The sequence below is a fragment of the Lissotriton vulgaris genome, chromosome 6 (genome assembly GCF_964263255.1).
Source record: "Lissotriton vulgaris chromosome 6, aLisVul1.2, whole genome shotgun sequence".
NCBI classification, from domain to species: domain Eukaryota; kingdom Metazoa; phylum Chordata; class Amphibia; order Caudata; family Salamandridae; genus Lissotriton; species Lissotriton vulgaris.
In genome coordinates, this window is record NC_141694.1 from 914,260,675 (window position 1) to 914,287,167 (window position 26,493).

A 26,493-nucleotide genomic window follows, 5' to 3' on the forward strand; every position below is an offset into this window, starting at 1 on the left:
GGAGTGGACAGGGTCCACATGGATTGCAACGTTCACTTTAGCAGGAACGGGCACACCGGGTACTGGCCCGCAGTCCACCACCGGGGTCGCCACCCCGACCATTTCTTCTGAAATTGCTCCATTACCGGGACAGAGACACTATACTCCGAGCCGCAAGATGACAGGGCATAATCTGAGTGGAGGACAAGCAAGTTATGCTGTTCCCGGATTACTCACGGGCAGTTCAACAACAAAGGTCCACCTTTGTAGCAGTCAAACGCGACCTATGCCAAAAGAACATCCAGTATGCACTTCTGTTCCCGGCTCGGCTCAAAATAATCCACGACGGAACCGCGCACTTCTTTTCGGACCCCACGGAGGCCAGCTACTGGGTTGACCAACACCTGGCGAACTTGAACATCACCAAAAAGGTGCAGAACAATCGACCATCAGGCCGCCAACGACGGCAACAGAAAAAGGTCGCACTCAAACAACTAACTTCACGCTCGGATTCCTCCAGTAAGAACTCTCCAGACCTTACTAAAATCATTGCAGAACGCCGAAAAGCACTTCAAGCAGCTGCAGAGGTGGGGCTCCCGAGGGACAGCTGGGATGGCGAGAGAGCCCACACCTGTTCACATCCGAAGAGGAAGGCAACAGAGGAGAACAGTCCAGGGTGGTGGATAAGGAGGGCCGGTACTCTCTAATAACAGGTCACCTCGAGGGCAAGAAGTTACTGATAGGAAGCATTTATGCCCCCAATATGGAACAGGAGCAGTATTGAACCCGCCTCACTGGAGCGCTAGTACAATACACTGCATTGCCGTGGTTGCTGGGAGGGGATTACAATTGCACCCTAGACATCAGTTTAGTCAGATCTCATCCCCCGCCGGCACATTCACCCGTGATGAAAGAGGCAGAACAGTTTAAAAATTGGGTTAGCCACTGAACGCTAGTAGATGCCTGGTGAGAAAAGAACCTGAACGCTAAGATATATTCCTCTGCTCAGCAGCACTGCTCCCCCAAATACAACACACTGACTACCTAGGCAGAGTGATGCACATACCATGACCCTTATATGGTGACCACCTCATCTCCAAGTCCCTACTTGGAAGTTGACCCGAGAATGCCTCACGGACCAGGCTTTTTGCCATACACACTGCAAGCACATTCAGGAATACTTCTCACTAAACACGGGCACAGCATCATCTAGATAAGTAGAATGAGATGCATTTAAGGTCGAGGCAAGGGGACACTGCATTCAACACATCGTAGGGGTGCGACAAGTACCAAAGCAGTCACTACAAACTGCGGAAACACGACTGGCAGGCCTAACTAAAAAACTAGATCAGGGGGAGGCTACCCCAGAACAGGTGGGGACAGCAAAAACAACATATGCGGAAACCATGAGTGACCTCCGCAAATACAATTTCAGAGCATATGCCACCTCAGTACATCAAGAGGGAAACAGGGCAGGTACACTCCTCGCCTGACTCACGAAACAAGACACGGACATGCCACCCATCAAAATATATCAAGATAAGTCTGGCACCCGTAAACAATCGCAGGTAGAATTATTGATATATTACACATTTTTCATGACTATCACATAGGAATTTATCGAGCCCCACCACAGTTATCGTATCTAACGTAATCCCACTTCTTCCAATCCATGCCTTTTACCAGGCATCCTACCGGCGGACAGGAATGCAATAGACACAAAGATAAAATCCCCAGACATCACCCAAGCCATCAGAGCACTAGCACGTCATAAAGCGCCGGGAGCAGACAGCTCCCCCTCAAATACTATACCGCCTTTTTGAGGCAGCTGGCCCGTGCCTCGTAACCATGTATGACGGTGCGCTACAAAAAGGCGAACTACCCAGTTCACTTAGGGGATCTACCCTGGTGCTCACTACGCCACTGGAGTCAAGCTATCCTGGCTGAAGAGGGGTGAAACCCCGAAACTGGTCCTAGGATGCTTGATTCTGGTCCAGGGAAGACATGGCCTGGCAGTTCGGTCTGGACTGTTCCCATGAGGCACAGGGTAAAGACTCATTTGCATATGGCTATGTCTGAACTGGGGTGGCGTGGTAAGCAAATTAACGATGGATTAAACTCAGATCTGTGACTGGGGGTGAATGCTTGACAATGTTCAACATTCCGTTTATCATCTTTTTGTGTTGCATTTTCACCCTAAGTGGGAAGGGTATGCCCAGACATGTGTCCCATGCTCACTACTCCACTGGAGTCAAGCTATCCTGGCTGAAGAGGGGTGAACCCCCGAAACCGGTCCTAAGATGCTTGATTCTGGTCCAGGGAAGTTATGGCTCAACAGTTCAGTCTGGACTGTTCCCATGTGGCACAGGGTCAAGACTCATTTGCATATGGCTATGTCTGAACTGGGGTGGCGTGGGGTGCAAAATAACTATGGATTAAACCCAGATCTGAGACTGGGGGTGAATGTTTGACAATCTGCAACATTCCGTCCATCATCTTTTTGTGTTGCAATCTACCCTGGTTACCTTCCTTAAACCAAACAGAGATCCCACTCTCCCGTCCTCATACAGACCCATAACTTTGCTCAACATGGACTGTAAGATCTTAGCGAAAATACCGGTAGACAGATACATACAGGTTCTCCCCAATTGATCCACCCAAACCAAAACGTTTTTCTCCCCAGACGCAACATTTCACAGAATATATACGTAGACTCTTTCACATACAGGACAGAGCACAAGACCACTTCCCACAGGCTGCATGCCTAATCTCAGACCTTGTAAAGGCCTTCGACACGCTCCTATGGCCATATTTATTCACAGTCGTTCGCAAAGTGCATGTCGGCCTGACCCTATCGGCATATACGCAACTTCTCTATAAGAGTTCTACCCCTAGGGTGAGAGTGGGAAAGTATATTACAGATCCACTTCCTGTGGAGGGAGGTACGAGGCAGGGGTGTCCCTTGTCCCCCCTCCTCTTCGCCTTGGCAGTAGAACCTCTAGCCATCCATCTGCGGCAGGAGGGCAAAGCCTGTGGTACTCCAATTGCAGACATGGTTCATTGTGTATCGCTATATGCTGACGATCTCCTGATTTTTGTGCAGGATATCACAAGCGATCTTACGCCGATATGGGAAATATTACAGAACTTCGCAGAGGTCTCTGGACTTAAAGTAAATTGGGAAAAATCAATGATCTTTCCCCTCACCCCTCATCTAGCTCCCTCAGAAATCATGATAGGACCCCAGACACTTGGTTGGAGTGCAGCAGCACCCCCGATACTTGGGGGTGAGGCTGTACCACTCACCCGAAGACCTCTACGAGGGGAACCACTGCAAATCATTAGCGGGGCTACGAGCGACAGTTGCCTTCTGGAAGATCCTGCCCTTGACCCCCATAGGGCGTGTGGCCTTAGCAAAGATGATTATGGTGCCCAGACTGCTCTACTCCTTCATCAATCTCCCGGTGATACCGCCACGCTCCTTTTTTCAAGAGCTGGACACACTACTCACAACATTGATATGGGGAGGCGGTAGACACAGAGTAGCCTTACGCACCCTCTACTTACCTACCATGCAAGGGGGTTTAGGGGCCCCCTCCTTCGAAGCTTAATTCCTAGCAGCGCAGCTTCAATGGCTGTCCCATTGGATAGCGGAACGTCACATAGAGGATACATTTACTAACAAAGGTCGGATACCTCTCCCGGCCATCCGGAGACTGCTGATGCCAGGCACTAAGCCTATGCGTACACACTCCCTACAGGTGTCGATAGCCCACAAATGCATGATGCACATCACCGCATGTCAAGGGACATACCCCTCTACTCCGTACTGCTCCCACTAGTGGGATTCCCACAGAGAGAGAACTACTACACTTCCGAATCCCTCCAGATATGGACGGAACACGAGGTGACTGAGATTGAAACGCTGTTTGAAGATGGGCAGCTGAAAACATATGCCCAAATGAGGGATAACTTTGATTTCCCTCCAGGACAATTCCTAGTGCACCGACGAATAGTAGACAGCACCCGACAATGCTGGGACCTCACTGAAGGGGAACCACTGACACACCCGGTACTACATACAATCCTACGTATGGGCAGAAGCAGACACTTGGGGCCAGATGTAGGTCGCCCAATACCGGTCGGTAGCGGCCGAAATTATCGAATTCGGCCGTTACCGACCGGCATTTGGCTTTTGAGATGTAGGTGGCATGGTTCCTGGATTCGGTATTTTACTGAATCCGTAATTTAAGGAATCGGTAAATTACCGAATTCTTAACATACCGATTCGGTAAATTACAGAATCCGTAATGTAGGGTGCACTCCAGTTAGTGCATTCCTGAGTTAAGGATTCGTTATTTACCACCAACTACAAGTTGGTGGTAAATATCGAAAACCTTTGTAAAAGCAATTATTTTGCTTTTACAATTGTGCGATGTGACATACATACATGCCCTTAGGGCATGTATGTGTGCCACATGTGCACCCATGCACTATTCAGGGGTGCAACAGGGTGTCAATGTGACACTCTGCCACCCTTGAAAATGTTCCGCCTATTACCAATTCGGTATTTACCGAATCGGTAATACTGAATGGCTTCCCATCCATTCCTATGGGCCTCCAGGCCCATAGGAATGAATGGAAAAACTGAATCGATAAATACAGATTCTTAATTACTGAATCCTACCGATTTGGAAAAATGTATCGAATAATTATCTACATCCCATTTACCTATTCTTAAATACCGAATCGGTAAAATTCGGTATTTAAGAATAGGTAAATTGAGATTACCTACATATGGCCCTTAGTCACTTGTCATTATAAGGCAGTTAGGGAACTGACCACGGCCCCACTGCAGGCCCTGTGCCAAAAATGGGAGGACGAAATAGGACGAGTGCTTCATGACCAAGAATGGGGAAAGGCTCTAGAGTACCCAAAGAAAATTCTAAGGAACACACGATCCAAAAACATTCAGGTCAATATTTTACATTGCGCGTATTTAACACCACACCAGCTTTAGCGTTTTTACCCTGACACACAATTTGCATGCCCCAGATGCCAAACACCCAAGGCAAACTTTAAACACATGTTCTGGGACTGTTCCACAATCCAACGATATTGGGGTAGGATACATCGGGTACTGAGGACGACTATCCACCTCATGCACATTACCACATGGGAGGTTTGTGCCGTGGCAGTCTTCGGCAGGCGGAAGACAGAAAAAGTGCAGGGCAGGTTTGCATCCTTAGCCATACTCCTGGTGAAAAGGAGAATAGCCATACTTTGGAGAGCCCTGGCAGGACCCCTTAAGGCAGCCTGGATAGGGGCGGTTAAAAAATGGGGGGCAGCGGAAGGAACAATATTGCGGGAGGAGGAGGTGAAAGGGATTCGTAAACACCCCATTTCTATGGAATGGGCACAACTCCTGTTTCAGATCACGCAAGAGACAGCCCAAAAAGACTCACCAGGGGCTACGACATCCCAATCCCAGACTCCACCCCTGTCCCCGATGGTATGAGCAAATGCGAACTCCCAGTAGCCATATCAGAAGAAGGACTGATCCTATTATAGGGTCCCGCCAGACTAGCACCCGATCTGTGACAGGAGACATAATCTACCTAAGGCATCCTTAGTTCCCCGATTCCGATGCCACAGACATCTTGTAGACCAACTGGAACCAACCACAAGACAGATACCTACTACAATGTTTTTTATTTGTGGACTCCCCAGACCCCTCCCCCCCCCGCCCCCCACCCCCCACACAGTTCACTGTTTCATGTTCACCCTATGACATTGCAAAGTTGGCTTCAATACATTGGGAACATAAGCATGGTCATCAACCAAAGAGATAGAAAGGGATGGAGTAGGGGACTACATATCAACCCGCACCCTTGCACAAACCCACATATACAGGCACATGGCACTAATCAACCTACCAAATTTCACATCAGACCACTGAAGGTGCAATCCAAGTACAATTTAATGTTTCTCACTTGAACTATGGGATATACGATGAGATGGATGCTCCATAATGTATGTTTTTAATGTCTGCACTGCCTGAGTTCACCTGTTATTATGTATATACTCAACGCAATACAATGTTGTACCATGGAAAATGCAAATCCCAATAAATAAAATTAAACAAAACAACCTAGGATGGATTTGGGCCAAAGGTAAAAAAAAAAGACGGACAGGCTAACTAAACCGGAGAATATTGCTAAAATGGAACCTGTTCTGTATGTGTTTAAGAACCTAAAACTAAAAGAAAGAAGCCTAAAAGTAAGCATTTAAAATCGATAAAATAATAAAATACTGGAGGGAACAAGTCATAAGGTTTACAACATTCCTAGAATCATTTCTAATCTAAATAGTCACTAAATTGTCACTGAATGTGTTTTTGATTGATCTTGCTTATCAGACACATTCAATATACATTTACAGAAAAAAACACAAGTCAGAAAATTGCATTTTATGAAATATCAATCCATGTTTGATAACATGTCTTCAAACTGAAATGAGAAAATAGGTCTCTGCACTGGAAGACATGATTCTTACAACACATACTTGCAGTGAAATAGCCTAACATTTGTATTGGTGTCCCTCCCTAATCCGCAGGTTCTTCTTCAATAAAGATAATTAATTTCAGGATTTCTCTGCAAATGGTAATTTGGAAATTATTGCCAAGTGTGAGCAGGAATCAAACTTCATACATACAATTTCTCTTTCAATTTTACCACTTTTGTGGGATGCCCACTCTCCTTGACATCTTTTCTACAATGCCACTGTTGATCTTGAGAAATATGAAGTATTGCCTCATAAGCTATCTCTTTCACTTCTTTTTTCTGTTTACTTTTACATTTCAGAAAAGGCCCTTTCTTCTCATACCCATGACACTCTATAATGCAGGACAACTTTTTGCATCTGCCCAGTGACCAAAAGCTCCCCACCTGTAACATGAGTCTTTATACTCATATTTTTCCTTCAACTCATTTTTTAGACTCATCTATCAACAAATTAACAGTATTTTCTTCCATGTTGGTCATATTTTTCTGCTTTCTCAGCCCACTAACATATTTCATCATGTGCTCCACCCTTATTGCTACTGCAATAAACATTGTCATCTAATGGTGATTCATACTTCATCCATAGTTCTTCTCTAGTATTTTCATTGTTACACTTAAAAAAACGGATCCCGAATTCTATCATCTGTAGCATAACCACATTTACATGTTGAAGCTAGCTTTCATAAGCTAGTTGTATAATCCTCTACAGATTCCTCTGTTCCTTGTGCTCTCAAGCCAAAATGGCAAAATGGTAGTATTCCATAACCGTACTGACTCTAGGCAAATAATGTAAATCCAACTTTGGTATACATATCTCATATAATTAAAATGTCTCTCGTCTCGACTAAGTTACAAACGTTTTTCTACATTTTCTAGAATGTCTTACCCTTCTGTGCCTCAACAATGTAGTAGTAAAGAATACTTCTCTCAACATGCAAATTTGTGTGACAAAATTATGCATAATTCATAAAACCTTTTTTACATTTACCCCATCCGAATAATGGTTCCATGCGAAAGGCAGAAAAAATGGGGGAGGAGTTACATTCTGCATGGTAAACCTGCTAAACGCACGGGTTCAGTTTTGTTTGTTTAATTTTTTTTAAATACAATACTCAAAAATAGCACTACCAAAAAAACAAAATTCCCTTCACTCACTTTCACTGTATTTCTTTTTTTGATGTGCCTGTCACCCCAGCCACTTTATCCATGATGATGAAATAAAAGTTCCAAGCACTGAGAGTGTTACCGCTATACACGCTGCTCACTCCACTGATTAGTCTACTACAAACAACACTACAGGTGTGCCTGTCATCGTAGCCATCTTAATCTAAACAAACACTGAGGGTGTGTCTGTTGCCTCAGATGATATGGCTTGAACAAGCACCAAAGGTGTGCCTATCTCCAACATTTATGGTTGTTTAACTTATCATCACAATAGTGTCTCATAAGTTTATATGCCCCTATTATGTAGCTCCTTTTTATTTTTCTACAGTAGGTTGGGCACATATTGCAGGATCAATAGCCTAAATTAAGATAGCCATTTATTAGGCACCAAGTATCCATTTTCTATTGGCAGTTGGGCTTATTTTCTGACACTCGCTCCCAAACTAAGATTTTCACCAAAAACTTTGCTTAACATCTTGTTTCTATGACTGGTTGAGCTCCTATTCATTTTGCACTGTTTACCATGACTTCATTGAAATGCAAATATATTCCACTGCCTCACACTGGACACTCCTGTTTCGTCGCTCACATGTTGGCCTCCAACATCGCCACGATACCCAGCCAAAACAGTGAAAACATACCAGCATCCACCCCTTGCTGTGCATCAACAGTAAGTGAACTTTTAAATTCACCTGCAAAGACAGTTTCAATCCACTTCTCATGACTCTTCTCGTATGTATTTAATGTCAGCCATCAATACTTTTCCTTTTTCTTATTCAGTATTTTAGCTCATCGCCAAAATGTGGTATTCTTCTTCCAAGAAACACACTTCCAGTAAGTTGGCAGGAGAGTTGTTTATTAAGCACCTCATCCATAACGAGCAGTCCCACGCTTGAACAATCACTACATTCCATTCATTATACAGGAAATCCTACACCAAAAGAAGAACATACTTATAACAAACACCACATTTTACTGCTTGATTTCCAGACAAAGAAAGAAGCTTGGAAAAACTGACATAATATCAGAGAGTCTGATTCAGAAAGCTATTTATCACGTAAGGTAGTTTTACCAGAGCAGGATTTATCTTTTACAGCATGTGTCCTTGCAGCTAAGAAACTGGTTACTCATGATGGGCCCGATTCACAGAACTAACTTAAGACACAATCCTAAACTTATTACTTTTGGTATTCACAGAAGGCATTTAGTAGTAGTAAAGTTAGGATTTTGTCTTAAGTCTGTCTTAAGTCTGTCCTAAGGTTGTCTTAAGTCTGTCTTAAGTCTGTCTTAAGTTTGTCCTAAATTTGTCTTAGGTTTGTCTTAAGACTGTCTTAAGACTGCCTTAAGTCTGTCTTAAGTCAAACTTAAGACACAATCCTAACTTTACTACTACTAATAGCCTTCTTTGAATACCAAAAGTAGTAGGACAGACTTAAGACAGACTTAAGACAGACTTAAGACAGACTAAGGACAGACTTAAGACAGTCTTAAGACAGACTTAAGACAAACTTAAGACAGACTAAGGACAGACTTAAGACAGTCTTAAGACAGACTTAAGACAAACTTAGGAAAGACTTAATACAGACTTAAGACAAAATCCTAACTTTACTACTACTAAATGCCTTCTGTAAATACCAAAAGTAGTAAGTTTAAGATTTTGTCTTAAGTTAGTTCTGTGAATTGGGCCAATTGTTACTTATGGGTGCAATTTAGAGGTTGCCAGGGGTTGCAATTGTGACCCCTTACTTGTCCCTTAGGACTTCTAACAATGCCTTTGTGACCCCTTGCCTCAGAGGTGGCAAAAGCAGTGTCCAGAAGATAAACAGTGTTGTGATGAGCACGGATTACGTTTTGCCGCTGCCTCCTGAAGACTGCATTTTCAGTTGGGTGAAATAACTTAATTAAGTAAATAAAATTTGTTAACAACACAAAAAAACATTTTTAGATCATGAGATTCGTTATATTTTTTTCAGTTTTCATTATTTTTAGATAGTGTATGCAGCATCTTATGAACACCTTTCACTTTACTCCATTTTTAGTATGTCTGAGTTCTTCTGAACTTAGATAAACATCCTAAAATGCAGAACATTTTCAGTTGCACAAACAATGTATTAGTTACAGTAGTATCAACTTGACTGTTATTATGCTTTATTTCAGCAAAGAGCCATCGCAACAGAGAGTAAAACGATGGGGCTTTTCGATGGATGAAATGTTGAAGGACCCGGTGGGTAGGGAACAGTTTCTCAAGTTCCTGGAGTCAGAATTCAGCTCTGAAAACCTGAGGTAAACGTTCTGGATGAAAGACGTCCCTTACAGTTGACAGTAGTTATTTTCGCTAGTCCAAACATAAAACCTTACAACGGTGAAACATAAGCTCCAGCTGCCCCTGTGATGGTAAATTACCAGACCTCTTTTTAAAGTGTAATTTTAGGTATCTAACGCAAACGTTTGTCATCCATTTTATGTTTTTATCCTTTCTGTTTGGACCCTTAAAATGGTCTTAAGTTGCTTTACTCTGCAATATTCTCCTATTCTTCACTGCATGGGAATTTATGTGTTGTTTTACAGGAAGTTTGGGAGTTTGCTCCTGAAATACAAAAACTTTGCAAAAGTTTGGTGGGCAGCCCTCAAAACCAGTGGTGGACATCCATTGAACATTTTGTGCAGTGAAAGGAACTGCTGTGATGTCTGTTTCTGTGAATGTAGTGAATGTACAGAGATGACAGATGGGCCGTCGGTCATCCATAAATTTGGCTTTTGGTAGTCAGTAAAGGTGATGGAGGTAACTTCCTCCAGCCCCCTGACTCACCTTAATTATTTTGACAAACTATAAATGAAGCCCTAAGGGATGGGGGGGGGGGGGGGTAATAAGAGTAAGTCCTAATAATTACCATGTGAATATGTGGTGTATGTTAAATCGTATTTTTACTTTAGTTTTCAAAGTTTTTTGGTTCACAGTGCAAAATTACCAAAGAAACAGGCTGTCTGGTAATTCAATTAATGGAGTGGCACACATGAAGGTGATTTACAGTTGCATGGTGTATAAGTGACAAGATGGCAAAATCGGTACATTGTACAAATAAGTGACACAATCAGCAATGGACATGTATTTACAAGTGAAGTTGTTTTGAAAAAAGGTCTAATTTTGTCATAAACAGTATCTCAGGCTCAAGAATCATATCACAATGATTTGTAAGCAAGGAGACCTATTGAAGTATGGACAGATAAAACCGTTGACGTTTCGACCCTGACAGAAGCAATAATGGGGTATTGTCAAAACTGGTCTTCTTCAGGACTAAGAGTTAAGACAGACAGCCTGCAGAAAAAGAATTCTGGGTAAGTATGTATTCATAGCACTATTTAAAAACATGCATTGACATGTGGTAACCTGAGATAACTCACCGGTTCTTCAGATAACTTGAAGGAGATGAGATTCCTTAAGCCTTAGGATAAAGGAAAGCCTGGGTTGAGCTGAGTCCAACTAGGTGTACGTAGTGGAGATTACAACGGGGGACTGTGTAAGGGAATGAATAAGGTGAAATGACCACGTAGCTCGAATTCATTTACATCAATGAAAAGCATACCTGGTAACAGGATGGAAACCAGGAATCCTGTGCCCCTGAAGGTCGGAGAGGGGTCGGTTATGCCTCTTATTTAAATGGCAAACCCAGAAGTCATGAACCAATCCATGAAATTTGAGGCTGCGGACAAGAAGACAGCATCCTTAATGTGAGGTTCTTGTGAAGACAAGCCCTTTTAAATGCCTCGTGAATACAAGAACGGAACATACCTTGTTTACTGAATAACGCTGATCATAGGATATTGTGATGGCTCAAGTGGTCAGGGGCGGTTAGTGTACCACCCACTGAGTCAGGATTAGATCATGGCTCTACGGTAACTGTTGACAAAGGAACTGAAACTTAGTGTGGAAGAAAGGGGTAATTTGTAGTGAAAAGCTGGAATGTGCTTTCCTCCTATGAGGACGTACCTTAGATGCTGAAAGCTGACGCCAGAATTCTGTACTCTCTGCTTGCAGCTGCCGACGCGTTTGCTTACATGCAAAGCGGTGCGTGGATAAAATGTGTCTGTCAAGCGTGCATGTGTAGCAGCTAGAGCCAACAAAGTCAGTGTGGAGATTAAAGGGACAACAGACTATCGTGTTCTATTGTGATTCTCTGTCACAATTTTCCTGCTGAATGATGGACCATGGTTATGCCTGGAATCGAAGTGGAAGTACTACACCTATTTGACGGATTGCTCAAACAGGGCAATGTAAATGTTACAATGTAGATATAAAATCATTGTATTCCGATTAATAAAGTTTCAATCATATATTGTTATAATCTTCCCTCATGTGTTACATATGGTTAAAATCAGCTAAGTATTCATAAAACATTTTATGGAACAGCAAAATGCAACAACATTACAGTGTGTATTGGATAGTCTTTTTAATACAAAAACAATCTACTTTGGATTATGGTTATGGACATGAATAGAGATATTCACATATTCCCATGGTGGTGAAGCACTAGACAGTTTGTGCACTAGGGATAGCGGGGGGATCAATATTCAGTCTGAATCAAAACCGAATGGAGGAAACCAATCTAGACAAGATCATAGGGATTAAATGATATAGTTACAATAAATGATGCAGACACAGATTCCCCATGTGGTTGAGCACTGGACAGATTGTACAATTGGGATAGGGTGGGATCAATATCCAGCCTACATCCCACCTCAGGAGGTGGCAACAATACTGGTCAAGATCATAATGATTGGACCTGGTCTTACCTATTCCTTGATTGACCCATCTGTTTATGTGTCTCCTCTATTTCGTTCAGGCCCAGGACGACTATGTTTAATGAATATATCCACTTACATTCCTTAAAATAAATTAAATGAAGCTGAAAGATTGCCTTCTTTAGGATGTAAGTGTACCTTTTCAAGAACAGTCCCTTTGAGGCTTTCGGGCTGATGTGATAGATTGACAAAGTGTTCGACTAGGGGTTCGGCATCTGATCCTGCTGATGTGTTGTAGGATACTGCATTTGATTTTCTGGGTGGTTTGACCCACATATAGTTTGTCACACGGACATTTGATGCAGTGAATTGCGTTGGTACTATTACAGTTGGTGAAAACTGACTTTGTGTAAGTACGATTGGCATATGAGAAAATGTTTCCTTCAATAGTTAAAGGGCAGGTCTTACACTGACCACATTTGTGGTGGCTCGTAAGGGCGGGTAAGTTAAGTTGCACCCTTAAGTCTGGTTGTTTTGGCGTTTCCAGGGAGGCACTAACTACAGAATCTTTGACATTCCTTCAATGTTTGAAAGCAAATAGGGGATCTTCAGTGATGCCAATTTCTGTCGATACCAAATTCCAATATTTTTTTATTATCCTCTTGATCTCATGACTTTTGGGGTTGTAGGTCGTTACACATACAATCTTATCACTTTGATTGGTCTTGGGCTTGACGTCCAATAGTGCTTTGCCAGGACAGTACCAAGCCCTTTTCTTTGCATGTTTGAGTAGGCCCAATGGATAATCTCTGTCTTTCAGCCCCTGGGTCAGTAAGTCAGACTCTTTAAAGTAATCGGATCTGTGAGAGAAGTTGTGACGTAAAAGCAGACATTGCCCGTAGGGCAAGTTATCACAAAGACTCCTTGGGTGGTTTGAGTTGTATTTGAGCAAGGTATTGCACTCAGGCAGTTTTCTGTTCAGATTTGTAAATATAACTCCTTGTTCAATTTGTAGAAGTAGATCCAAAAAACTGATTGATTTCCTTCTTGATGACATAGAAAACTGAATGTTGCTTGATCTCTCATTCAGCCATTCAGTCAAAGTTGCTTCACTGCCCGACCAAATCATAAAAACGTCAACGATGTACCTCTGCCACATTTTGATGTTGTCTATGTAGGGGTTATCAAGACTGTAGCGGTGCTTATCTTCATAAGCGTCCATCAACAGGTTGGCTAGGCTGGGAGCAAACCCTAGCCTCGCATTTACCCTGAAAATAGTATTGAATTTGGAATACAAAATAGTTTTTAGACATTGCTATTTCCAACAGAGAAATCAAGAAGTCAGTTAGGACCCAGTGTGATGTCTGGCATTTGTCCAAGACTGATCTGGTCACTTCTAAAGCCTTGGTTTGTGGTATGCTCGTATATAGAGCAGATACATCAAGTGTAACCAAAACGTGTGCCCTTGAGTTGAATGGTTGGTTTTCCACAACTCTGATCATATGCTTGGTGTCCCTTATACCTGACTTATTCCGTTCGACCCATGGCTGGAGGAAATGATCTTTGTATTTGTACAGGGGTTCCAGGAGGGAACCACATCCTGAAACAATCGGTCTTCCAGGTGATTAATCGAGGTTTTTATGTACCTTGGGTAGGGTATAGATGGTAGGGATCCTGGGATTGTTTTAGTCCAAAAATTCATATTCGGCCTCACTGATGTATCCTTCCTCTAGTCCTTTTCTCATGAGATCTTGTACCAGCTTTTTGATGTGATGTGTGGGATCCTTAGGAATAGGCTAATAGCTGTAGTGATCACTCAGCTATCCTAAGATCCATTGAATGTAATCATCCTTATTCTGTATCACTACAGAACCACCCTTAACCACTGATTTAATGATGATACTGCTGTTGCGTTTGAGTTATTCTAAGGCTTGATTTTCCTCCAAGGTCGTGTTGTATTCAATATACTTGCGTTTTTCCAGAATCTCCATCATCTCTTTCAGATCAATTTGTTCATTAGCAATGATTTTTTGACTCATTATATAGGCTGTTGGGTAAAGGTGGAAAGCGGCTGGAATAGTGTGGCTGCATAGGAGGGGTATAATCTCTTTGAGCAAAGTAATATTTCAATCTTATCTTCCTGAAGAACTGCTGAAGTTCTAGCCTGGTGTTGAAAGAATCAGTAGGATTGGTGGGTTCGAAGGACAAACCCTTGGAAAGGATCTGTTTTTCAGAATTTGTTCAAGTGTATTCTGAGATGTTTAGTATTGGATGAAGTGGGTCATGACGGTAGAGCTGGCGCTGCGTTTGTATGTCGCCATGGTTCTCCTGAGTGAGGATAAAATTGGACACAGGAGTTGCCTCTACTGATTTTGTTCTGGTTGTTGTGCCCTCGGTTCCATCCCCTTAGTCTGTCCCAGGTGGGATCCTGGCCCCCACCTCTGTTGGGTCCCCATGTGGAATCCCCTAAGAAAGACTGTGGTTCTTGATATTTTTGTGTTCAGCCAGTGGAATGACTACTAGAAGGTTTGCAAGACTCACTATCGGACCCGCTACCACATGAGGAATCTGAAAAAGTGGCAAACCTTCTGGACCAAGTGGCCCTTCACCTTGATTCCATGTCTTTCACCTAATTCCTGTCACCTTTTTATCGGATACCTTTTTGGTACCTATGGAATCTGCTAATGCCCATCAGGTTGGCACCTGCAACAGCGGTATTCCAAAGAAAATGCAACAGTAAGGCCAGTTTTTCCACACATGCCAGTAATAAAGGTTTAGTGGCTACCCTCTCCCAAGTTTTTGAAGGTACTGAAATAATTAAAGCCTTTACTTCCAGAACCCTCAAGGATGCTGAACTAATCTATTCTACTGCTGGCCTGTTACTGGGTAGTAAAGTGCTTCAATTTCATTTATGGGGTATGCCCTTCCTTTTAAGGACAGACCACTAACCCCCTATGTCTGTGTTATCCACCAAAGTCATTGAGAGGAGCACAGCTAGGATAACTAAATGTGTTTAAGGTTTAGAAGGATACAACTTTCATATGGAGTGCGTTTCAGGTAATAAAAAAAAGAAGAAAAATGCTGCTGACTGTCAAGAATGCCCTTTGAGTGCAAACTTCATGATTTGTCATTACCTGAAGAATCTGTACTCTCTGTGTCAGTTCCTGGTCTTCATAATTGGGAGTGGGAAAACTTTATGACACTTAACACAATCCTTGCCACAGTAAGCGAAAAACATCATACATGGATAGCCTACTTAACTCAAGGATTTACCTGAAGATTTGTATCTAGGAGCATGTCTGTCAAGCATCATAGTGGCATCGCTATAAAAGCTAGGGCTCATCTAGTTAACTTCTCAAAACTTTCCACAAAGCTGAAAGGCCCAAGCCTAGCTCCAATGTTGGAAATCATGCAAGCTAAAATAGGCCCCATTATGTTGTACAGCTTGGAAACTTCCCTAGGTAAACTCAGCTCTACACTAAACCAGCATGTGACATAGATCTATAAAAAGGCCCTTCAACTGCCAAAACTGCACCTGCAGCTCAGATCTGATTATAGCTAGGCCTCCTAAACCAAGAAATGCTAAGCGCAGGTGTTTATTTAAAATTGTGCCATAAGTTAAGGCAGACCAGAGCTGGTTCCCTTGAATCTTTGCTATGGTTAGATATCAGCTCCAGCAATCCTGGTGGGTCACACAGTTGGTTCTTTTACAAATGTGTGGAGCAATTATCAGCAAGTGACCTCTGTAACCTTAACCCAAGAAATGCAGGTTTTAAAATAAGTATCAAGTAGCCCACCCAACTGTGTTCCCACTCTTCTGACAAGGTGATCTTTGCCTAACGCAAGCATGCATGGGCAGTAATCAACATCAGTTGGCCTGTGTTCCATCTTACCTAGCTTGTACATACCCCTTGTATTTAAAACAGAGATTCATGGCACTTAGACTAGGGGAGTGGCATTTTTTTATACATCTACCCCATTGGTGGCCCAATCAGACGAGCTTCTGTGCAGAGAATGCAGGAAATTGGTTGAGTCTCTGAAGCATGTTGTATGTCTCTGCCCAGCATTGTTGACCTTGCATAGATCAAAACTGAGGCCTGAGTGGAATAGATTGGGAGTCCGGTTTTGAAGGCAGGGTATCATCGTATCATCGTGGCATTGCACCTGGAGAACACGGCTCTATGCATCAGCTTCCCCCTCTTCGTCCATCTTGGATATTGTAAGCTCAATCAGAAATTTCAGATCCTGTGTAAAAACTAGGAAACAAACACAGGCGGACATAACAATGGTACATCTCTGAAGCTGTTTTCCAGTAAAACCTGTGTACCCTGGCCCAGCCTCACAGCATGGAACCTGAATCTATCCTTTATATAGAAGTCTATGTCCCCCCGATAACAGCAGAGTCTTAATAAAGGGCCCATGAAATTGTAAGTTGTGTGGCTGAGGAAAAGACGCGGTAACATCGATTTGCTATTGACTATTGATTATTGTAACTCTGAACTTTGTACAAAATTTTGGAGGCCATAAGATAGATCAAGTTAAATCTGACTTAGAGAATCCATTCAGGAAACCACGGCTGACTAGTCGGATAACACATTTATAAGCCCGCCAACTGCTTAACACTCCTTGGCCCACAAATATGATTTCCCCTTTTGCACTATGTTGTTTTTTGCAGTTTGGTGGACTACCTGTTGTTTTCAGAAGAGACCTTCACTTTTATTAACTGTATTTATTGATACTATGCCACCATGTGTTTGTACTTAAGAGATGGTCACCCTGTTCTAGAAGATAATTTATATTCAATTATTTTACTTTTATTGTGAATGATGGGAGCAGTCCAGTGAAAACGTTTGAATAATGTTTTAAGCTTTGTCTCTTTTATATGGATTCTAATGAATTAATTAATCAAACCATAACAAATTTCTTTCACCTGGAGATATATATAATTTTGGGAATGTAAGAGATAAGTTATATGCACATTGGGAACTTATACTTAGGTCAGGAAAGATTGAACTTCCTGCCAGTATGAGAGAAACGTAAAGACACTTAGAAACATTAAAAACATTAAAAAGAACAAAGTGATAGGAAAACATCAGTTTCCCTACAACAATTCTATATTTTCAAGAATTTAGTAAATGATTGCTATGTTTGCCCAATCAGTTTCAAAACTAATATTACCTCCTCGTCAGTCTTCCTCGCCACATGACTTACATAGTGAGCTTCAGCTCCACGACAGAACCCTCCAAAGTAAAAAAAAGCCTCCCACCCCCTCCCAACATGGCCGACCAGTCACCCCTGACCTCTATAAGAGGCGGGCCGGCCCAACCAACAGCCTGTTTTTTTTGTTCTGCGCGATTCTCTCCAGAGGCGCTGTCAGGTAAGGTTGGGACCTGCTCTAGCTGGTCCATGGGTCTTGGGTTGGAGGTCCTGCCTTAGCGGACCCTGGTACCTGGGACTAAAAATTCCCCCCCCCCTCTTCCTTCCTCCGACCCTGTGGGGCCGGTTGGGTGCTGCCTGAGGCGTGCCAGGGGTGTATAGGGGGGAGGGGGGCGGCCTGGAATGTGGGGTGACCCTGTGTTGTTTCTGGCCGTTTGGACACGCCCATGCAGGCTCTTGTGTCCGGCTCTGGCCCTGTGTGGATTTTGGGGGCTTCAGTAGCCTTTGGGCCCCTGGCGTGGGGCGGCCGCCGTTCCCTGGCTTTGGGCTGTGGGGGGAGCGGACCCGGCCTCCTTCGATGTACGCGTGTCAACGCAGTCGCGCTCCCGGGGCTGGTAGCGGGAGCCGCGAAGGCTGGCGCTTTCTTACCGCGGGGCTGCAGGGCGGGCCGCTGGGGCGCTGCTGACGCTGCCATCGCCCGCTCGTGCCCCGGGAGTGGTCCGGGGTCTCGATTGGCGGCGCTGGTCGCGTCCGCCGGTGCCGGTGTTTTCTGGCTTCATGCTCGGCTCAGGGACGCGCTGGGATTGGCCGGGCGCCTCCCGCTCCTTGGGGGCGGGGTTTCGTGCCAAGCGCGGTTTGTTTGTATTACAAGATCTCCGGCAGCTGGGCTCCCCGACTGCCTATTTAAATCCCGGCGTCCTGTGGGCCCCTGAGTTTCTCCGCTTCTGTGAAGTTGTTGGTGCATTACTCTGAGATGGAGCAGGATTCGATCACGAGGGGGCAGGCCTCTGAATCCGGGTCTGCTTTGCCCTTTACGGCTCATTCCCTTCAGCTTATGATTCAGTCTGCGGTAGCTGATGCCCTTGCGCAGCGCGATGCCCAGGGCCCTCCCTCACCAAAACGTCCTCGCAGGGACCCCACTCCTGGTTCTGATGCGGAGGGGGAGGAGGAGGATCTCCATGGACGTTACATCCAGGGGCCGGAGCTTCTGGAGGTTCTTTCCCACGTCAAGGAGAACTTGGCTTTCCCTCCACCTATGGTGGAGGATGTCTCCGATGATTTCTTTGTGCAGGCTCCTGACTCCCTTCCTCTGCATGCATCAGTTCTGAAGGTCATTGAGGAGGAATGGATGGATGTGGACAAACAGTCCTTCCCTCGGTTTTTGTCTCGCCATTATGCGGTTGATGGGTTCACTACAGATTTCCCTCAGACGGTGAAGGTGGACTCGCTGGTGGTGGGTCTGTCTTCCCAGGGTAAAAAAGAGAGACAGAACCTCTGAAAGGACCTATATTTCTTTTAACATTGAATATATCTAAGTATTTAGTAAGAAAGATGCCAGAAGGAGATCTTTGGAAATATTATTCAAACATGAAAAAATTTATTCAATTTATCATTTTTTTAAAAAAAATTTGAGACATTTTTACAAAAATACATTTCATTATCACTGTGCAAATCAACATTTTTACATATAGTAGGTGGTAATCCTATCATTCAAAGTGCCCTCTAATAGCAATTGATCCTAATGATCAAGAACACAGACTCACACATCAATCACACAGTTTCAGTAAAGAATAAGGGACATACCTAACAACATAAACATATAAACAAAATTATACAGAACATTTAACTAACACAGGTGGAAGCTCTAAGGTGTACTTGAAGGGGTACGTATAAGAACCTAGGTGGTATGGTTCTATTGGTTATGATGTAGTTGACCAAATCGTATCCAAGGCAGGGGATGTTGGGCCGACGTACGTTTCGATGAAAGACACCTTCCTCAGGGCCAAAGACAACGAGTAAAACAAATAGCTAATATAAAATCTAAAAGCGTGAGGGCAAAATACAAGATTCTGAAAAACAGAGAATAAAAAACTTTTAAGTATCATAATCTTTTTTGCTTTTGTACATCATGATTTTAATCTATGGCATCATATATATACATATCACTATTAAAGTTCTGAATTTTAATAAAAGCTCATAGCTAGCTGAAGATCTTGGTGGTGTTAATCTAACCCTTCTTGTATTGCAAACCTATAGAAATCCTTTGTATCTCATTATGTCTTAGCATATGCTCCAAAGAGTCCAGCCAGAACTTTCTCCTCTACATGCCTAGATTCACCAAATCATAGGTAAAGCCTCTTTGCCTTAAAATGTGAAAACAGCACACCACCAAGATCTTAAATGCACTGCATGCATTTGGCATTTTGCCTGTTATCACTTTGGGTGAACAAGATCTACTGGGTACATTTCTTGGTTTTTACCTTATCTTTCATCTTTTCACCATGTGGACTCACAACATCCCTGGTCTATCCAACCTATACTCAGAAAGATGTTCAGCTAGCTATGAGCTTTTATTAAAATTCAGAACTTTAATAGTGATATGTATATATATGATGCCATAGATTAAAATCATGATGTACAAAAGCAAAAAAGATTATGATACTTAAAAGTTTTTTATTCTCTGTTTTTCAGAATCTTGTATTTTGCCCTCACGCTTTTAGATTTTATATTAGCTATTTGTTTTACTCGTTGTCTTTGGCCCTGAGGAAGGTGTCTTTCACCGAAACGTACGTCGGCCCAACATCCCCTGCCTTGGATACGATTTGGTCAACTACATCATAACCAATAGAACCATACCACCTAGGTTCTTATACGTACCCCTTCAAGTACACCTTAGAGCTTCCACCTGTGTTAGTTAAATGTTCTGTATAATTTTGTTTATATGTTTATGTTGTTAGGTATGTCCCTTATTCTTTACTGAAACTGTGTGATTGATGTGTGAGTCTGTGTTCTTGATCATTAGGATCAATTGCTATTAGAGGGCACTTTGAATGATAGGATTACCACCTACTATATGTAAAAATGTTGATTTGCACAGTGATAATGAAATGTATTTTTGTAAAAATGTCTCAAATTTTTTTTTAAAAAAATGATAAAACAGTTGAATATTTTTTTTTTCATGTTTGAATAATATTTCCAAAGATCTCCTTCTGGCATCTTTCTTACTAAATACTTAGATATATTCAATGTTAAAAGAAATATAGGTCCTTTCAGAGGTTCTGTCTCTCTTTTTTGCTTGGTTTGTCTCCCTCCTCTGGGCCTAAAAGTATCCGGGAGAACTCTCTCTTTTCATATCTGTCTTCCCAGGGTTCCATCATTTCGGAAGACGCCTCCCCCTCTGACCCTGTGGACAAGCGTGTGGAGGCTGCTGCAAAACGTGCGTATGCTGCGGCTAATTTCACCATCAGGGCCTCAGCCTATTTGTCGTGCACGGTGCAGTCTTTGTTGAAGGACTTCCAGTCCCTGGGTGAGCTCCTGGATCAGGGGGCTGATGTGGTCCCGACGCTTGCCTTGATGGAACAACAGACGCGCCTCCTGTCGGACATCTCTTTTGACACTCTGGGGGCGGCAGCTGCCGCGGGGGGTGCGGCGATACAGGCCCGACGGCAGATCGGGCTGCGGAATTGGAAGTCGGAGGTGGCCCAGAAGGCTCTGCTCATGAAGATTCCGTTCTCTGGGGCTAAACTGTTTGGACCTCCTCTGAAGGTGATGAGTAAGAAGTCTGCGGAGGACCGCAAGTTACTGGCTCCCATCAAGACGTCTGGGGCCCTCTTCCCGGGTCGTGGCCGGATTTTCTCCTCGTCTTCCAGGGGTAAGGGTGGCGCGCCCTTTCGTGGAAGGGGTCGCGGCCGGGGCGCCCCTTACTTCACCAAATCCCGGTCTCAGCCGGCGGCTGCCCCTCCCTCTGCCGCCCCAAAGTCCTGACTTTCGGCCGTCTCCCTCCGGGGTGTTCCCTGTGGGGGGACGTCTCTGCCACTTCCTCCCGGCCTGGGAGGGATCTGTCACGGACCTTTGGGCTCTTCGGATTGTGAAGGAGGGGTTCTCCATCACCTTCTCCTCCCCTCCTCCGGATTTTTTCCTCGCTACGCCCCTGCCTTCCTCCCTGGTCAAGAGACGGGCCTTGCTGGCCGGAGTTCAGGACTTGCTTGCCAAACGGGCCATCCGCCCGGTCCCTCCCTCACAGAGGGGTTCGGGCGTCTACTCCATCCTTTTTCTGGTGAGGAAGGTGTCTGGGGATTTCCGCCCGGTGTTGGATTTAAAATGGTTGAATTCTTATATACCACATACTAAATTCAAAATGATCTCTCTGCAGGAAATTCTGCCTCTTCTGGTGCAGGGCGAGGTGGTGGCTTCGCTGGATCTCCTCGACGCCTACCTCCATGTCCCGGTACATCCGGTGTCTCAGTCCTTCCTCAGGTTCTGCGTTGGAGGTTCCCACTATCAGTTCCAGGTACTTCCGTTTGGCTTGTCATCTGCCCTGAGGGTATTTACTAAGATCCTGCCCCCCCTGGTGGGTATTCTGCACCAGGAGGGGATCAGGGTTTTTCCGTACCTGGACGATTGGTTAATCTCTGCCTCTTCTTTTTCCAAGGGGATGCTGCACGTCGGACGTGTCTGCGAGGTCCTATCCGCCCACGGCTTCCTGATCAACGAGCGGAAATCTCATCTGTCACCCACTCAGGACTTGGCCTTCATTGGGGGTTGTCTGGACATGGTGCTGGGGAAGGTGTTCTTGCCTCTAGGTCACCGGGACACTTTGTGGCGGGATCTGAGGTCCCTTCTGACTCGGGGTTCTGTCCCGGTTCGGTTCGCCTCTGGCTACGTGTTCAGGGCCTGATGTCGGCGACCATCAATGTGCTCCCCTGGGCTCGCCTCCACCTTTATCCCTTGATCAACCATTTGCTGTCCTTCTGGGATCCCCGCTCGGAGGATTACGAGTTCCTAGTTCCGGTCTCCCCTCAGCTCCGGTCGGAGTTGGGTTGGTGGTTGGTGGAGTTTTACCTCTCCGAGGGTCTTCCCTTCTTGATATCCCCGTCCAAGGTGATCACGACTGATGCCAGTCTCCTCGGCTGGGGGGCGACCTTGGTCGCGGAGTCGATTCAGGGTCGTTGGGATCCCCTACAGTCTCGCTGCTCCTCGAACTATCGGGAGTTGAAGGCTGTCCTCCTGGCCTGCCGTCATTTTACACCTTCGCTACGGGGTCACCATGTCTTGGTACAGACAGACAACCAGGTGGTGAGGTGCTATGTCAACCATCAGGGGGGGTGCAGGGTTCGCTCCCTTTGGTTGCTGACTCAGGAGTTGTTGTCGTGGGCAGAGGCGTCGGTCCTGTCTCTTCGGGCTGTCTATCTCCCGGGGTCCGACAATGTGGAGGCGGATCGACTGAGTCGGATCTTTCCTTCGTTGCCTTGTCTCTCCCTGACCCCGGTGGTGTTTCAACGCCTGGTGTCTCGATTCGGTCTGCCTCTGGTGGATCTGTTCGCGGACGGGGACTCGGCCCTCCTGCTCAGGTTCTGCTCTCTCCTCCCGGTTCCGGGGGTATGGTGGGTGGATGCTCTGTCATTCGCTTGGCTTTCGGGTCTACTGTACGCATTTCCCCCGTTCCCACTGATTCCCCGGGTCCTCTTCAAGATTCGCTTGGACAGAGCCAGGGTGCTTCTGGTGGTTCCTGGCTGGGTCCGCCGCCCCTGGTACCCTCTCCTTTGCGAGCTGGCGGTTCAGGCCTACCGGATCTGCCCTTTCCGTTGAAGGGCCCCCCGCTCCCGGAGTCGGTGTTGCGCCGGCTCTATCTGCAGGCCTGGCTCTTGAGCGGGTGACGCTGCTTGCTCGGGGTTGTTCATCTGGGGTTGTGGATTTGCTGCAAGGCTCCCGCAGGTCTTCCACCTTATCTTCCTATGCCCGGCACTGGGCTTCTTTCTCGCGTTGGTGCGGTCTGCTGGGTGCTGACCCCGCCTCCGTGGATCCCTTGAGGGTCTTGGATTTCCTTGCTGCGGGGTTTTCCTTGGGCTTGGCCCCTTCCTCCCTGAGGGCCCAGTGGGCGGCATTGCGAGCCTTCCACAGTCCGGATTTCGACGGGCTGGGTCCCCTGGTGGCTCGTTTGCTCCGGAGTTGTTTTCTCCGCCGCCCTCGGACGCTCTGCCTGTCTCCCCCTTGGGATCTCCCTCTCGTTCTACGGGCCCTTCAGGTTACTCCTTTTGAACCCCTGGCCTCGGTGGCTCACCTTTAAGGTGGTTTTCCTGGTGGCCGTGGTGTCTGCTGGGCGGATGGGCGAGCTGGGTTCGTTCCTCCGCTCCCCTCCCTTCTTGCGGGTTTTGCCGGACAGGTTGCTTCTCCGTCATGACCCCCGTTTCCTCCCCAAGGTTCCTTCCCTGGTGAACCAGGCTCGGGAGGTGTCTTTGCCTTCTTTCCCTCCCGACACGGATCCTTCCTTGTCCTTGCTGGATGTCCGGCGTGCAGTTTTAGTTTATCTTGAGCGCACGTCTTCCCTTTCCCGGTGTGATAGCCTGTTCGTGACTTTCGGTCCAGTTCATTCAGGCCACAAGCCCTCTCTTTCCACCTTGAGTCGCTGGCTTAAACAGGCTATCATCCTTTCATATGCTTCGCTGGGTTCGGTGGCGCCGGCGGGGGTCCAGGGTCGTTCCACTAGGAGTGTATCTGTGTCCTGGGCCTCCTTCAAGGGTGTCTCCACTGAGGAGATTTGTCAGGCGGCGACGTGGTCGTCCCCCCACATGTTCATGGAACACTATCGCGTGGTCTTGGGTGGTTCTGTCCCTGGGGACTTCGCTGGGGCCGTTCTGAATGCGGGAGCTGGGGCTCCTTGATGGCCTTTTTTTCTTTGTGTCTTGATTCAGGTTTGCTGTAATTCCTGTTTTCTTTGCATTGTACTGAATAAACCTTGTGTTGGTTTATCTGCATCACGGTGTGGTGTTGTTCTTATGGTGGTCAATGAAGCCTTTTTGGCTTGGGTATTTGCTCACTATGTAAGTCATGTGGCGAGGAAGACTGACGAGGAGGTAATGCCCCGGTTACTTACCGGTAATCTTCATTACTCCGAGTATAGTCTTCCTCGCCACATGAGTTCCCTCCCCCCCTCCATGTCTGGCTATCGGCTTAATTGGTTGCTTAGTGGTTCAGGCTGTTGGTTGGGCCGGCCCGCCTCTTATAGAGGTCAGGGGTGACTGGTCGGCCATGTTGGGAGGGGGTGGGAGGCTTTTTTTAACTTTAGATGGTTCTGTCGTGGAGCTGAAGCTCACTATGTAAGTCATGTGGCGAGGAAGACTATACTCGGAGTAATGAAGATTACCGGTAAGTAACCGGGGCAACACCCACAAATGCCCTCTGTCGCAAGCTGAAAATCCCTCCAAACCATTGGACAAATTAGGGCTTGACATTGCTGATCCTGTTAACATACCAGAGATTCACAACACATTTTTTTTTGTCCTAGTAAATTATCATTCATTCTGAGTTTACTATCAAAATATGATAACAAAATAAACACTGAGTCTCTCATTGATTTCCTTTTGGGCACCTTTTCTAAAGAAGGAATTCTCAGCAATCTTATCATGAATGACGGGGTCAATTTATTTCAAAGGAAATGAAAAATATTCTAAGAATTCTTTCAATTTGCCATATCAAATCTCCACTCCATTGTCCCAAGGTCAATGGTCTTGTGGAAAAAACCAATAGAATAATAAAAGAGTGATTGCAACATTTGGTGAACTTGTTGTTCAGACACTGAGAAACATTCTTTGGTAATATCATAGCACACTCATTGCAATTAAAGGGACAGTGCCTTTTGAGTTACATAACGGGAGGAAACCTGAGTCCAAACTCCCTCCAAATTGGTTGAATGGTGGAGAAACTTCCACTGTTGGCAGAGAAGCAATGTGTGAAAGACATTCTCTCCATCAAATAAAATACAATGACTGGTAATACAGGAACTCAAAACTAGAAACAGAAAGTGGAGAATCGGGCAATGGGTGTGAGTTTAAAAAAGCCATTACGAGTCAGAATGAGTTCAATACCTTCACACAACTTATCAAAAAAGTGAAACGTGATGTGATTAGGACTGTATGACTTGGAGAATAGACAAGTTGGTTCCATCCCCAGATGGCTTACTCCCCAATAACACATAGAGGCATAGGTTGTTAAAACCACCACAAGCAAGGAGGGTGGAAGATTTTTCTTTCCTCCTTCATGGCACAAGAACTATGTAATGTATCTAGCTTGTAAACTTTATTGTTATTCGTATGGTTATTAGTTTCTCAAATTCTGTACATGTCCATTCTTCCATAAGGAAGTATCTTTCCAGCAGTTTAATTTCTTCTTCATGTCATTTCCTTTTCCAGTTTTCTGGAAGGAAGACATGTTGTAATTTATTCCCTTCATCCCTGTTCTTCCTTCTCTTCTTTTCCTGTTACCCCATGTTACACTTGGTATATTCCTTTTAGAGTTGAATTTGAATGTTCACATTTGGCCTGTCAGAATCCTGTCAGGTTAGATCAAAGGCTTACCTCATCCTGTGTGGACCTCTCTTAGTTTTGTCCACTTACTTGTTTCAAGAATGCAAGTTAGCAAATTGTACTAAGAAAGAGTAATCGGTTAGATTAGATCAAACTATATACATCACTTTTTATATCCCAAAATAATTAACGTTAGCGTGGTAAAGTTGTAACATTTCAGAAAAAACACCAAGCCTATTTGAAGTTATAAAAAATAATGAGATAACTTAATTAAAACACTGAAGAGCGAAATTACAAAAGCCTAATGAAAATGGTTGTGCTACATTGAGGCAGTTTTCCCAAGATACTTATTACCCAACAAAAAATAA

General features: G+C 44.8%; 1 protein-coding gene across 1 annotated transcript in view; it reads left to right on the forward strand.

Annotated features, from left to right (window-relative positions):
• Positions 1-26,493, forward strand: part of RGS7 (regulator of G protein signaling 7) — a 2,226,031-nt gene that overhangs the window by 1,947,926 nt on the left and 251,612 nt on the right. The window contains exon 14 of the mRNA XM_086925320.1: positions 9,864-9,989. Coding sequence (XP_086781446.1) covers positions 9,864-9,989 — 126 coding nt within the window. The remainder of the gene's footprint in view (positions 1-9,863; positions 9,990-26,493) is intronic.